The 13,031-nt window shown below is 39.8% G+C and overlaps 1 protein-coding gene across 2 annotated transcripts in view; it reads right to left on the minus strand.

Annotated features, from left to right (window-relative positions):
• CCDC50 (coiled-coil domain containing 50) overlaps positions 1 to 13,031 on the minus strand; it is an 85,394-nt gene that overhangs the window by 13,727 nt on the left and 58,636 nt on the right. For both annotated transcript variants that reach the window (XM_069557692.1, XM_069557685.1), the window contains one exon: positions 4,465 to 4,580. In XM_069557692.1, the coding sequence (XP_069413793.1) occupies positions 4,465 to 4,580 (116 nt within the window). The remainder of the gene's footprint in view (positions 1 to 4,464; positions 4,581 to 13,031) is intronic.

Here is a 13,031-nt window from a genome sequence, read left to right on the forward strand (position 1 = left end):
TGCCCAGCTTTCTTCACAGTCCAACTCTCGCATCCATACATGACCACTGGAAAAACCATAGCCTTGACTAGATGGACCTTTGTTGGCAAAGTAAAGTCTCCGTTTTTAAATATGCTATCTAGGTTGGTCATAACTTTCTTTCCAAGGAGTAAGTGTCTTTTAATTTCATGGCTGCAATCACCATCTGCAGTGATTTTGGACCCCAAAAAGATAAAGTCTGACACTGTTTCTACTGTTTCCCCATCTATTTCCCATGAAGTGATGGGACCAGATGCCATGATCTTCGTTTTCTGAATGTTGAGCTTTAAGCTAACTTTTGCACTCTCCTCTTTCACTTTCATCAAGAGGCTATTTAGTTCCTCTTCACTTTCTGCCATAAGGCTGGTGTCATCTACATATCTGAGGTTATTGGTATTTCTCCCGGCAATCTTGATTCCAGCTTGTGCTTCTTCCAGTCCAGCGTTTCTCATGATGTACTCTGCATAGAAGTTAAATAAGCAGGGTGACAATATACAGCCTTGATGTACTCCTTTCCCTGTTTGGAACCGGTCTGTTGTTCCATGTCCAGTTCTAACTGTTGCTTCCTGACCTGCATACAGGTTTCTCAAGAGGCAGGTAAGTGGTCTGGTATTCCCATCTCTTGAAGAATTTTGCACAGTTTATTGTGATCCACAGAGTCAAAGGCTTTGGCATAGTCAATAAAGCAAAAATAGATGTTTTTCTGGAACTCTCTTGCTTTTTTCATGATCCAGTGGATGTTGGCAATTTGATCTCTGCTTCCTCTGCCTTTTCTAAAACCAGCTTGAACATCTGGAAGTTCACAGTTCACGTATTGCTGAAGCCTGGCTTGGAAAATTTTGAGCGTGTGAGATGAGTGCCATTGTGCAGTAGTTTGAGCATTCTTTTGCATTGCCTTTCTTTGGGATTGGAATGAAAACTGACCTCTTCCAGTCCTGTGGCCACTGATGAGTTTTCCAAATTGGCTGGCATATTCAGGATTTGACATAGCTCTACTGGAATTCCATCACCTCCAGTAGCTTTGTTCATAGTGATGCTTTCTAAGGCCTACTTGACTTCACATTCCAGGATGTCTAGCTGTAGGTGAGTGATCACACCATCGTGATTATCTTGGTTGTGAAGATCTGTTTTGTACAGTTCTTCTGTGTATTCTTGCCACCTCTTCTTAATATCTTCTGCTTCCGTTAGGTCCATACCATTTCTGTCCTTTATCAAGCCCATCTTTGCATGAAATGTTCCCTTGGTATCTCTAATTTTCTTGAAGAGATCTCTAGTCTAGACAAGATGACCAACCAAGACAGCATATTAAAAAACAGAGACATTACTTTGCCAACAAAGGTCCATCTAGTCAAGGCTATGGTTTTTCCAGCAGTCATGTATGGATGTAAGAGTTGGTCTATAAAGAAAGCTGAGCGCCGAACAATTGATGCTTTTGAACTGTGATGTTGGCGAAAACTCATGAGAGTCCCTTGGACTCCAAGGAGATCCAACCAGTCCACCCTAAAGGAAATCAGTCCTGAATATTCATTGGAAGGACTGATGTTGAAGCTGAAACTCCAATACTTTGGCCACCTGATGCGAAGAGCTGACTCATTTGAAAAGACCCTGATGATTGATTATATTCTTTGCAGCCAAAGATGGAGAAGCTCTATACATTCAGCAAAAAGAAGACCAGGAGCTGAATGTGGCTCAGATCATGAACTCCTTATTGCCAAATTCTGACTTAAACTGAAGAAAGTGTGGAAAACCACTAGGCCATTCAGCTATGACCTAAATCAAATCCCTTATGATTATACAGTGGAAGTGAGAAATAGATTTAAGGGACTAGATCTGATAGATGCTGCGGCTAAGTCGCTTCAGTCGTGTCCGACTCTGTGCGACCCCATAGAGGGCAGCCCACCAGGCTCCGCCGTTCCTGGAATTCTCCAGGCAAGAACACTAGCGTGGGTTGCCACTTCCTCTTCCAATGTATGAATGTGAAAAGTGAAAGTGAAGTCACTCAGTCGTGTCCGACTCTTAGTATCCCCATGGACTGCAGCCTACCAGGTTCATCTGTCCATGGGATTTTCCAGGCAAGAGTACTGGAGTGGGTTGCCATTGCCATCTCTGAAAGACTTGATAGACAGAGTTCCTGATAAACTATGGACGGAAGTGAGTGACACTGTAAAGGAGATAGGGATCAAGACCATCCCCAAGAAAAAGAAATGCAAAAAAGTAAAATGGCTGTCTGAGAAGGCCTTACAAATAGCTATGAAAAGAAAGGAAGTGAAAAGCAAAGGAGAAAAGGAAAGATATACTCATTTGAATGCAGAGTTCCAAAGAATAGTAAGGAGAGATAAGAAAGCCCTCCTCAGTGATCACTGTAAAGTTATAGAGGAAAACAACAGAATGGGAAAGACTAGAGATCTCCTCAAGAAAATTACAGATGCCAAGGGAACACTTCATGCAAAAGATGGGCTCAATAAAGGACAGAAATGGTATGGAACTAACAGAAGCAGAAGATATTAAGAAGAGGTGGCAAGAATACACATAAAACTGTACAAAAAAGATCCTCATGACCCAGATAATCACGATGGGGTGATTACTCACCTAGAGCCAGATATCCTGGAATGTGAAGTCAAGTGGGCCTTAGGGAAGCATCACTACAAACAAAGCTAGTGGAGGTGATGGAATTCCAGTTGAGCTCTTTCAAATCCTAAAAGATGATGCTGTGAAAGTGCTGCACTCAATATGCCAAAAAATTTGGAAAACTTAGTAGTGGCCACAGGACTGGAAAAGATCAGTTTCCATTCCAATCCCAAAGAAAGGCAATGCCAAAGAATGCACAAACTACCGCACAATTGCACTCATCTCATATGCTAGCAAACTAATGCTCAAAATTTTCCAAGCCAGGCTTCAGCAATACGTGAACCATGAACTTCCAGATGTTCAAGCTCATTTTAGAAAAGGCAGAGGAGCCAGCGATTAAACTGCCAACATCCGCTGGATCATGGAAAAAGCAACAGAGTTTCAGAAAAACATCTACTTCTGCTTTATTGACTATGCCAAAGCCTTTGATAGTGTGGATCACAATAAACTGTGGAAAATTCTTCAGGAGATGGGAATACTAGACCACCTTACCTGCCTCTTGAAAAACTTGTATGCAGGTCAGGCAGCAACAGTTAGAACTGGACAGGGAACAACAGACTGGTTCCAAATAGGAAAAGGAGTACGTCAAGGCTGTATATTGTCACCCTGCTTGTTTAACTTATATGCAGAGCACATCATGAGAAATGGTGGGCTGGAGTAAGCACAAGCTGGAATCAAGATTGCTGAGAGAAATAGCAATAACTTCAGATACGCAGATGACACCACCCTTGTGGCAGAAAGTGAAGAGAAACTAAAAGCCTCTTGATGAAAGTGAAAGAGGAGAGTGAAAAAGTTGGCTTAATGGAGAAGGAAATGGCAACCCACTCCAGTATTCATGCTTGGAGAATCCCATGGACGGAGGAGCCTGGTGGGCTATAGTCCATAGGGTCGCAAAGAGTCAGACACGACTGAGTGACTTCAAAAAAATAAAAAAAAGTTGGCTTAAAGCTCAACAATCAGAAAACGAAGATCATGGCATCTGGTCCCATCACTTCATGGCAAATAGATGGGGAAACAGTGGAAACTGTGGCTGACTCTATTTTGGGGGGCTCTAAAATCACTGCAGATGGTGACTGCAGCCATGAAATTAAAAGATGCTTACTCGTTGGAAGGAACGTTATGACCAACCTAGACAGCATATTAAAAAGCAGAGACATCCCCTTGCCAGCAAAGGTCCGTCTAGTCAAAGCTATCGTCTTTCCAGTAGTCATGTATGGATGTGAGATTTGAGTTATAAAGAACGCTGAGCACCAAAGAACTGATGCTTTTGAACTGTAGTGTTGGAGAAGACTCTTGAGAGTCCCTTGGACTTCAACGAGATCCAACCAGTGCATCCTAAAGGTAATCAGTCCTGAATATTCACTGGAAGGACTGATGTTGAAGCTGAAACTCCAATACTTTGGCCACCTGATGTGAAGAACTGACTCATTTGAAAAGACCCTGATGCTGGGAAAGATTGAAGGTGGGAGGAGAAGGAGAAGACAAAGGATGAGATTGTTGGATGACATCGCCAACTCAATTGACATGAGTTTGAGTAAGTTCTGGGAATTGGTGATAGACAGGGAGGCCTGGCGTGCTGCAGTCTACAGGGTCACAAAGAGTTGGACACGACTGAGTGACTGGACTGAAATGAACTGAATGCTAACTTAGTGAATAAAACTGGACACTTCATCCCTGTTGTTTTGCTTTTTACATCCATAAAAAAGGTAACAGTTTCTCAACAGAAAGGACTAAAACACCTATTATATAAATGCCAAGGTTGATTTAATTCACAGAGAAACCTGATTAACCTAAAATCTTGCGTTAAATTCTGCTCACCAAAATTTCTTCTTCTTGAAGTTTTCTGGCAATTTCAGCATCATACCATTCCTGATCTCTGTGGGTCACTCGTGACGGAGTAGAAACTGCTTCTTTCATCACTCTGGGCTTCATTCCTAGAAAAAAGTCAGTGCAATAAGGCTATTGAGTAATTTCATGAGAAGTTGCAACATATAAGAAAAAGAAGTTTGTCTTCGTATCTAACTGTGACAATACTGTGTCGACTCTAAACTTCAGTGTAGGGTGTGATGGAAATAACTGTTTCCCCTAGGCATGGGAGAGGAGATACAGGTAATCCACACATTTAAACACAGTTACCCACCCAAACCTGCCTGGTAAAAAATGCCTCCCAGTTTCTCCAACAGAAGTAAACCACACAAAGAACTCTAAGTGAAGGTTTTGTAAAACAGGAAGTGAAAAAAGATTAAGTCTCTGAAATAAAAAGAATTTGGAGAAAAGAAAGTTAGTTGCAATTCTGAAGAGACCAAGTTGTGAGGCTGCAGGAGCTGAGAGGCTTTGCACTTTTCTGCCTCAGCCTTGCAGACCTCACTTCAGAGGGGACACGAACAGCATCGCCTGGGAGTTCTGTGGCAGTGCCTACTAACCAACCAATGGCTGTGCCCTGGGTTTTGCTCTGATAGCCTCCAAATTCACTTGCTTTAGATCTCTCTCAGTGCTTTGATCAGTTTAATGTTGTTAAATTTTAAGGAGGATGTAACATAAGTGAAATGTCAGAGAGCACAATGACCTTGAGTTTTATTTGCTCTGAGGAGAAAGGAACAGGGAGACTAGTAGGGAACCTTGACTTTTTACTTTGAAATGTTATGTGTGTTAGTTACTTGGTCGTGTCCAACTCTTTGTGACCCCATGGACTGTAGCCCAACAGGCTCCTCTGTCCAGGAGATTCTCCAGTCAAGAATACTGGTAGTAGGTTGCCATTCCCTTCTCCAGGGGGTCTTCCCTGACCCAGGGATCAAATCTGAGTCTCCTACCTTAAAGAAACATAAAGAATCATTGCAGGCAGATTCTTTACCATCTGAGCCACTAGGGCAGCATATATTCCTTTTAAAACTCTTAAGTGGTGAATGCTAATGGTTTTTCCAAAATTGTGTGTACTGCCCTCTTGATATCCTTTATAAACTACAATTTTTCAACAATGTATTATATTCAAAAATAATAAAAATGTTTTATGCAGTGAACAAGATTAACCATCTGGAACAGTGACTTTCAGTAACTGTGTCACTAAAGGGAGGAAAAGTAATTTACTCCTAGTTGCCTATTTCTTTATATTAGTGGTTCTCAATCATGTCTATACATCAGAATCACTTGGAATACGTTAAATACACGTGAACATTTTTAAACCAAACCCCTGAGATCCTAATACATGTAGCATGGGTGAGATCTGGCCTTTGTTCAGTTCAGTTCAGTCCAGTCGCTCAGTCGTATCCAACTCTTTGCAATCCCATGAATCGCAGCACGCCAGGCCTCCCTGTCCATCACCAACTCCCGGAGTTCACTCAGACTCACATCCATTGAGTCAGTGATGCCATCCAGCCATCTCATCCTCTGTCATCCCCTTCTCCTCCTGCCCCCAATCCCTCCCAGCATCAGGGTCTTTTCCAATGAGTCAACTCTTCGTATGAGGTGGCCAAAGTACTGGAGTTTCAGCCTCAGCATCAGTCCTTCCAATGAGCACCCAGACTGGTCTCCTTTAGGATGGACTGGGTGTATCACTTCTGCAACTACTAGTGCATTATGTCCATCAAATTAACTGTACATGAACATACTTTTTTCAAAATGCCTTACTTCATGATTCACTTGCTTTAAATAAAAGAGGAAAAAGTAAAGGAAAAAAATACAACTAAATTCTGGGCACATGAAGAGTTTACTTATCTGGTGCAGCGTCTTATAGAACTTTAAATCCAGCACTGTGGTAAAACCAAAAGCCACAGGCTCATGTGCCTTACCACAAGTGAAGACTAGTGAACCTGGGTTTCTTCCTGGGTTTCAATCAGGAAACAGTGGCATACTCACTCCCAAGAGTAGATAAACCTCCTTGAATTATGATTAGTTTGGTCGTAACTAGAAAGGAAGATTTTAGGGAAAAATAATAGAATTAGATGAGCACTGGGAAAAGTCAATGGACAAAATAGATTTCTGTACCATATGCCCATCTACAGAGCCTCCTGGTATCTCAGACGGTAAAGAATCTGCCTGCAACTAAGGAGACTTGGGTTCGATCCCTGGGTAGGGAAGATCCCCTGGAGAAGCACATGGCAATCCACTCCAGTATTCTTGCCTGCGGAATTCCAGACAGAGGAGGCTGGTGGGCCACTATCTATGAGGTCACAAAGAGTCAGATACTACTGAGTGACTAACAATATCACTTCCTGCCCATCTACAGGAAAATGACACTTCCAAGAGCAGTCCAAAGCCTAGTTGAGGACAACAGGGAAGATCACACCCTGTTCCTTCAAGTAAGCCATGTGGTGAAAGAAACACAGTGGAAATGCACTCACATTTTGAGAACTAAACTTTCTCTATGGCTGTGCCTCCTACTCTATTATCATAAAACTAACTAAGAAAATATTTTGCTTTAATATCAGTAAAGGATGTTTGGAAGGCATTCAAACGCAATGGTAAAATGAAGAGTCTTAATTGATTTAAAAGGGTGTTAAGTCTATGACTGCTTGGCAGCTAAAAAGAGAATGACACACGGGAATTCTGTGGGGTTCCAGTGGTTAGGACACCGAGCTTTCACTGCTGAGAGTGTGGGTTCAATCCCTGCTTGGGAAACTAAGACCCTGCAAGTTGTGCAACCAAAAAAAAAAAAAAAAAGAGAGAGAGAGAATGATACACAGACCAATGGAGCAAAACAGAGAACCCAGATGCATATATGGTCAATTGTTTTATGGCAAAGAAGGTAAGAATACACAATGGAGAAAGGACAGTCTCTTCAGTAAATACCGCCACGAAACCTAGACAGCCATATTCAAAAGAATGAAACTTGACCATCTTGAAACTTGACCGACACCATACACAAAAATTAACTCAAAATGGATTAAATACTTCAACATAAGACCCAAAGCAATAAAACTCCTAGATGAAAACAGAGGCAGTAAGCTTCTTGTCGTTTTTCTTAGAGATGACTTTTTGGATTCAACATGAAAATCAAATGCAACAAAAGTAAAAAGAGCAGGTGGGACTACATCCAACTAAAAAACTTCTTCATAGCAAAGGAAACTGTCAACGAAACAAAAAGGCATGGGAGAAAAAAAGAATGGCAGAAAACATTCACTAATCACATATTTGATAAGGTTTAACACCCAAAATATATAAATAACTCATACAACTCAATAGCAAAAACACAATCTGATTAAAAAATAGGCAGAGGATCTGAACAGACATTTTTTCAAAGGAGACACACAGACGGCCAACAGGTACAAAAGGTGCTGAACATCACTGTATCATCAGGGAAATGCAAATCAAAACCACAATGAGGTATCATATGGCACATCTTTAGAATAACTATTATCAAAAAGACAAGAAGCAACAAGTGCTGGCAAGGATGTGAAGAAAAGAAAATCTTTGTGCACTGTTGGTGAGAATGTAAATTGGTGTAGCCACTATGAAAAACAGTATAAAAGTCTCTCAAAAAAATTAAAAAAAAAAAAATTAGAACCACCATACAATCCAGTAATTCTACTTTTGGAATTTATCTGAAGGAAATGAAAATACAAACTCAAAGATATGTACACCCTATATTCACTGTATTATTATTTACAATAGCCAAGACATGAAACAACCTAAATGCCCATTGATGGATAAATGGATTAAGAAAATGTGAGATTTACACATACACATACACACACAGAGGAATATTATTCAGCCATAAAAAGAATTAAATCTTGCCATAAAGCTGAAACTCCAGTACTTTGGCCACCTCATGCGAACAGTTGACTCATTGGTAAAGACTCTGATGCTGGGAGGGATTGGGGGGCAGGAGGAGAAGGGGATGACAGAGGATGAGATGGCTGGATGGCATCGCTGACCCGACAGACGTGAGTCTGAGTGAACTCTGGGAGTTGGTGATGGACAGGGAGGCCTGGTGTGCTGCGATTCATGGTGTCACAAAGAGTCGGATACGACTGAGTGACTGAACTGAACTGACTGATTTACAAAAACAGGAATGGACCCTGAAGGCACCTTGGTAGGTAAAGTAAGAAAGAGAAAGGTTCAGTTCAGTTCAGTCACTCAGTCGTGTCTGACTCTTTGCAGCCCCACAGACTGCACTATGCTTCCCTATCCATCACCAACTCCTGGAGCTTACTCAAACTCATGTCCATTGAGACAATGATGCCATCCAACCATCTCATCCTCTGTCATCCCCTTCTTCTCCCACCTTCAATATTTCCCAGCATCAGGGTCTTTTCCAATGAGTCAGCTCTTCACATCAGGTGACCAAATACTGGAGTATCAGCTTCAGCATCAATCCTTCCAATATTCAGGACTGATTTCGTTTAGGATGGACTGGTTGGACCTCCTTGCAGTCCAAGGGACTCTCAAGAGTCTTCTCCAACACCATAGTTCAAAAGCATCACTTCTTTGGCCCTCAGGTTTCTTTATAGTCCAACTCTCATGGAAAAACAGACTGGTTCCAAATACATCAAGGCTGTATATTGTCACCCTGCTTATTTAACTTATATGCAGAATACATCATGAGAAATGCTGGACTGGATGAAGCACAAGCTGGAATCAAGATTGCCAGGATTTATATCAATAACCTCAGATATACAGATGACACCACCTTTATGGCAGAAAGTGAAGAAGAAATAAAGTCTCTCGATTAAAGTGAAAAGGGAGAGTGAAAATGTTGGCTTAAAACTCAACATCTGATCAAATTAAGATCATGGCCTCTGGTCCCATCACTTCATGGCAAATAGATGGGGAAACAATGGGAACAGTGACAGACTTTCTTTTCTTAGGGCTCCAAAATCACTGCAGTTGGTGACTTCAGCCATGAAATTAAAAGACGAAGATGTTTGGTCCTTGGAAGAAAAGTTATGACCAACTTAGACAGCATATGAAAAAGCAGAGACATCACTTTGCCAACAAAGGTGCATGTGGTCAAAGCTTTGGTTTTTCCAGTAGTCATGTATGGATGTGAGAGCTGGACTATAGAGAGAAAGGTAAATAACATATAACTTCACTTATACATGGAATCTAAAACATAACAACAAAACAAAAAATCCTGAGCCCAAAGATACAGAGAACAGATTTGTGATTGTCAGAGGAGGGATCGGAGGATAGACAAAATGGGTACAGAAAGTCATAAAATACAAACTTCCAGGTATTAAATAAATAAGTATATAATGTACAGTATGGAGACTGTATTATACAGTCCATCTACAGGTTGCTAAGAGAATATATCTTAAAAGTTCTTATCACAAGAAAAAAGTTGTAATTAAGTATGGTGATGATGTTAACTAGACTTATTCTGGTGATCATTTTGCAATATATACAAATATACATTTGAAACTTATATGTCAAATATACCCCAATAAAAATAAATGTTGTTAAATTTTAAGGTAATTTCTCCCTAGGTTAAATATTTAGAGGGAGAGAGAAGAGTTTATTTGAACTCTCTGTTTGGAACGTGTAGATCTCGTTAAGCAGAAAATTTCTACATCCTGGAATACTAGGTTTCTAGACTGACAAGACTGCGGACTAACTGCAGCATATTTCATACCAAAGGTGAAAAGAGCTTTTCTAAGTATCTAAGAAGGAATTTCAGATAGTACACTGTAAGCCTGTCATTACAGAAAACAGAGATGCTTCTAAATGTTATTAAATATAGTTAATTCAAAGAAATTAAGAAAATGGTGGTCTTCATTTTGGTAACCTAAACACAATCTGGAAACCAGCTTTCAAAAAACCAGGTAAGCCATATTTTCAACAGTTCCACAATGACTTTTCAATCAAATTCTTGCTTATCTTTTTCTGTTCATCATTCTCCAGTTTGAGAAAATAAGAACCTCCCTCAATAAACAAACAAAGCTTACCTTTAAAGAAATTTTGATAAAATAAAACTGCTAAAAGTATTGGTATTCAAGATAAACTTATCACAAACTATGGAATAAGCCAATATGATGACACATGGATCCTGATACCATTCACGTATATTTTTTTTTTTTTAATTTTTAGTTTTTTATTTTTTAAATTTTAAAATCTTTAATTCTTACATGCATTCCCAAACATGAACCCCCCTCCCACCTCCCTCCCCAGAACATCTTTCTGGGTCATCCCCATGCACCAGCCCCAAGCATGCTGCATCCTGCGTCAGACATAGACTGGCGATTCAATTCACATGATAGTATACATGTTAGAATGGCATTCTCCCAAATCATCCCACCCTCTCCCTCTCCCTCTGAGTCCAAAAGTCCGTTATACACATCTGTGTCTCTTTCCCTGTCTTGCATACAGGGTCGTCATTGCCATCTTCCTAAATTCCATATATATGTGTTAGTATACTGTATTGGTGTTTTTCTTTCTGGCTTACTTCACTCTGTATAATCGGCTCCAGTTTCATCCATCTCATCAGAACTGATTCAAATGAATTCTTTTTAACGGCTGAGTAATACTCCATTGTGTATATGTACCACAGCTTTCTTATCCATTCATCTGCTGATGGACATCTAGGTTGTTTCCATGTCCTGGCTATTATAAACAGTGCTGCAATGAACATTGGGGTACATGTGTCTCTTTCCATTCTGGTTTCCTCGGTGTGTATGCCCAGAAGTGGGATTGCTGGGTCATAAGGTAGTTCTATTTGCAATTTTTTAAGGAATCTCCACACTGTTCTCCATAGTGGCTGTACTAGTTTGCATTCCCACCAACAGTGTAGGAGGGTTCCCTTTTCTCCACACCCTCTCCAGCATTTATTGCTTGCAGATTTTTGGATCGCAGCCATTCTGACTGGTGTGAAGTGGTACCTCATTGTGGTTTTGATTTGCATTTCTCTAATAATGAGTGATGTTGAGCATCTTTTCATGTGTTTGTTAGCCATCCGTATGTCTTCTTTGGAGAAATGTCTATTTAGTTCTTTGGCCCATTTTTTGATTGGGTCGTTTATTTTTCTGGAGTTGAGCTGCAGAAGTTGCTTGTATATTTTTGAGATTAGTTGTTTGTCAGTTGCTTCATTTGCTATTATTTTCTCCCATTCTGAAGGCTGTCTTTTCACCTTGCTTATATTTTCCTTTGTTGTGCAGAAGCTTTTAATTTTAATTAGATCCCATTTGTTTATTTTTGCTTTTATTTCCAGCATTCTGGGAGGTGGATCATAGAGGATCCTGCTGTGATTTATGTCTGATTTTGCCTATGTTCTCCTCTAGGAGTTTTATAGTTTCTGATCTTACATTTAGATCTTTAATCCATTTTGAGTTTATTTTTGTGTGCGGTGTTAGAAAGTGATCTAGTTTCATTCTTTTACAAGTGGTTGACCAGTTTTCCCAGCACCACTTGTTAAAGAGATTGTCTTTACTCCATTGTATATTCTTGCCTCCTTTGTCAAAGATAAGGTGTCCATATGTGTGTGGATTTATCTCTGGGCTTTCTATTTTGTTCCATTGATCTATATGTCTGTCTTTGTGCCAGTACCATACTGTCTTGATGACTGTGGCTTTGTAGTAGAGCCTGAAGTCAGGCAAGTTGATTCCTCCAGTTCCATTCTTCTTTCTCAAGATTGCTTTGGCTATTCGAGGTTTTCTGTATTTCCATACAAATCTTGAAATTATTTGTTCTAGTTCTGTGAAAAATGTGCCTGGTAGCTTGATAGGGATTGCATTGAATTTGTAAATTGCTTTGGGTAGTATACTCATTTTCACTATATTGATTCTTCCAATCCATGAACATGGTATATTTCTCCATCTATTAGTGTCCTCTTTGATTTCTTTCATCAGTGTTTTATAGTTTTCTATATATAGGTCTTTAGTTTCTTTAGGTAGATATATTCCTAAGTATTTTATTCTTTTCGTTGCAATGGTGAATGGAATTATTTCCTTAATTTCTTTTTCTACTTTCTCATTATTCGTGTATAGGAATGCAAGGGATTTCTGTGTGTTGATTTTATATCCTGCAACTTTACTATATTCATTGATTAGCTCTAGTAATTTTCTGGTGGAGTCTTTAGGGTTTTCCATGTAGAGGATCATGTCATCTGCAAACAGTGAGAGTTTTACTTCTTCTTTTCCAATTTGGATTCCTTTTATTTCTTTTTCTGCTCTGATTGCTGTGGCCAAAACTTCCAGAACTATGTTGAATAGTAGCGGTGAAAGTGGACACCCTTGTCTTGTTCCTGACTTTAGGGGAAATGCTTTCAATTTTTCACCATTGAGGATAATGTTTGCTGTGGGTTTGTCATAAATAGCTTTTATTATGTTGAGATATGTTCCTTCTATTCCTGCTTTCTGGAGAGTTTTTATCATAAATGGATGTTGAATTTTGTCAAAGGCCTTCTCTGCATCTATTGAGATAATCATATGGTTTTTATTTTTCAATTTGTTAATGTG

This window comes from Ovis canadensis, chromosome 1, assembly GCF_042477335.2.
Source record: "Ovis canadensis isolate MfBH-ARS-UI-01 breed Bighorn chromosome 1, ARS-UI_OviCan_v2, whole genome shotgun sequence".
In the NCBI taxonomy this organism is placed as follows: domain Eukaryota; kingdom Metazoa; phylum Chordata; class Mammalia; order Artiodactyla; family Bovidae; genus Ovis; species Ovis canadensis.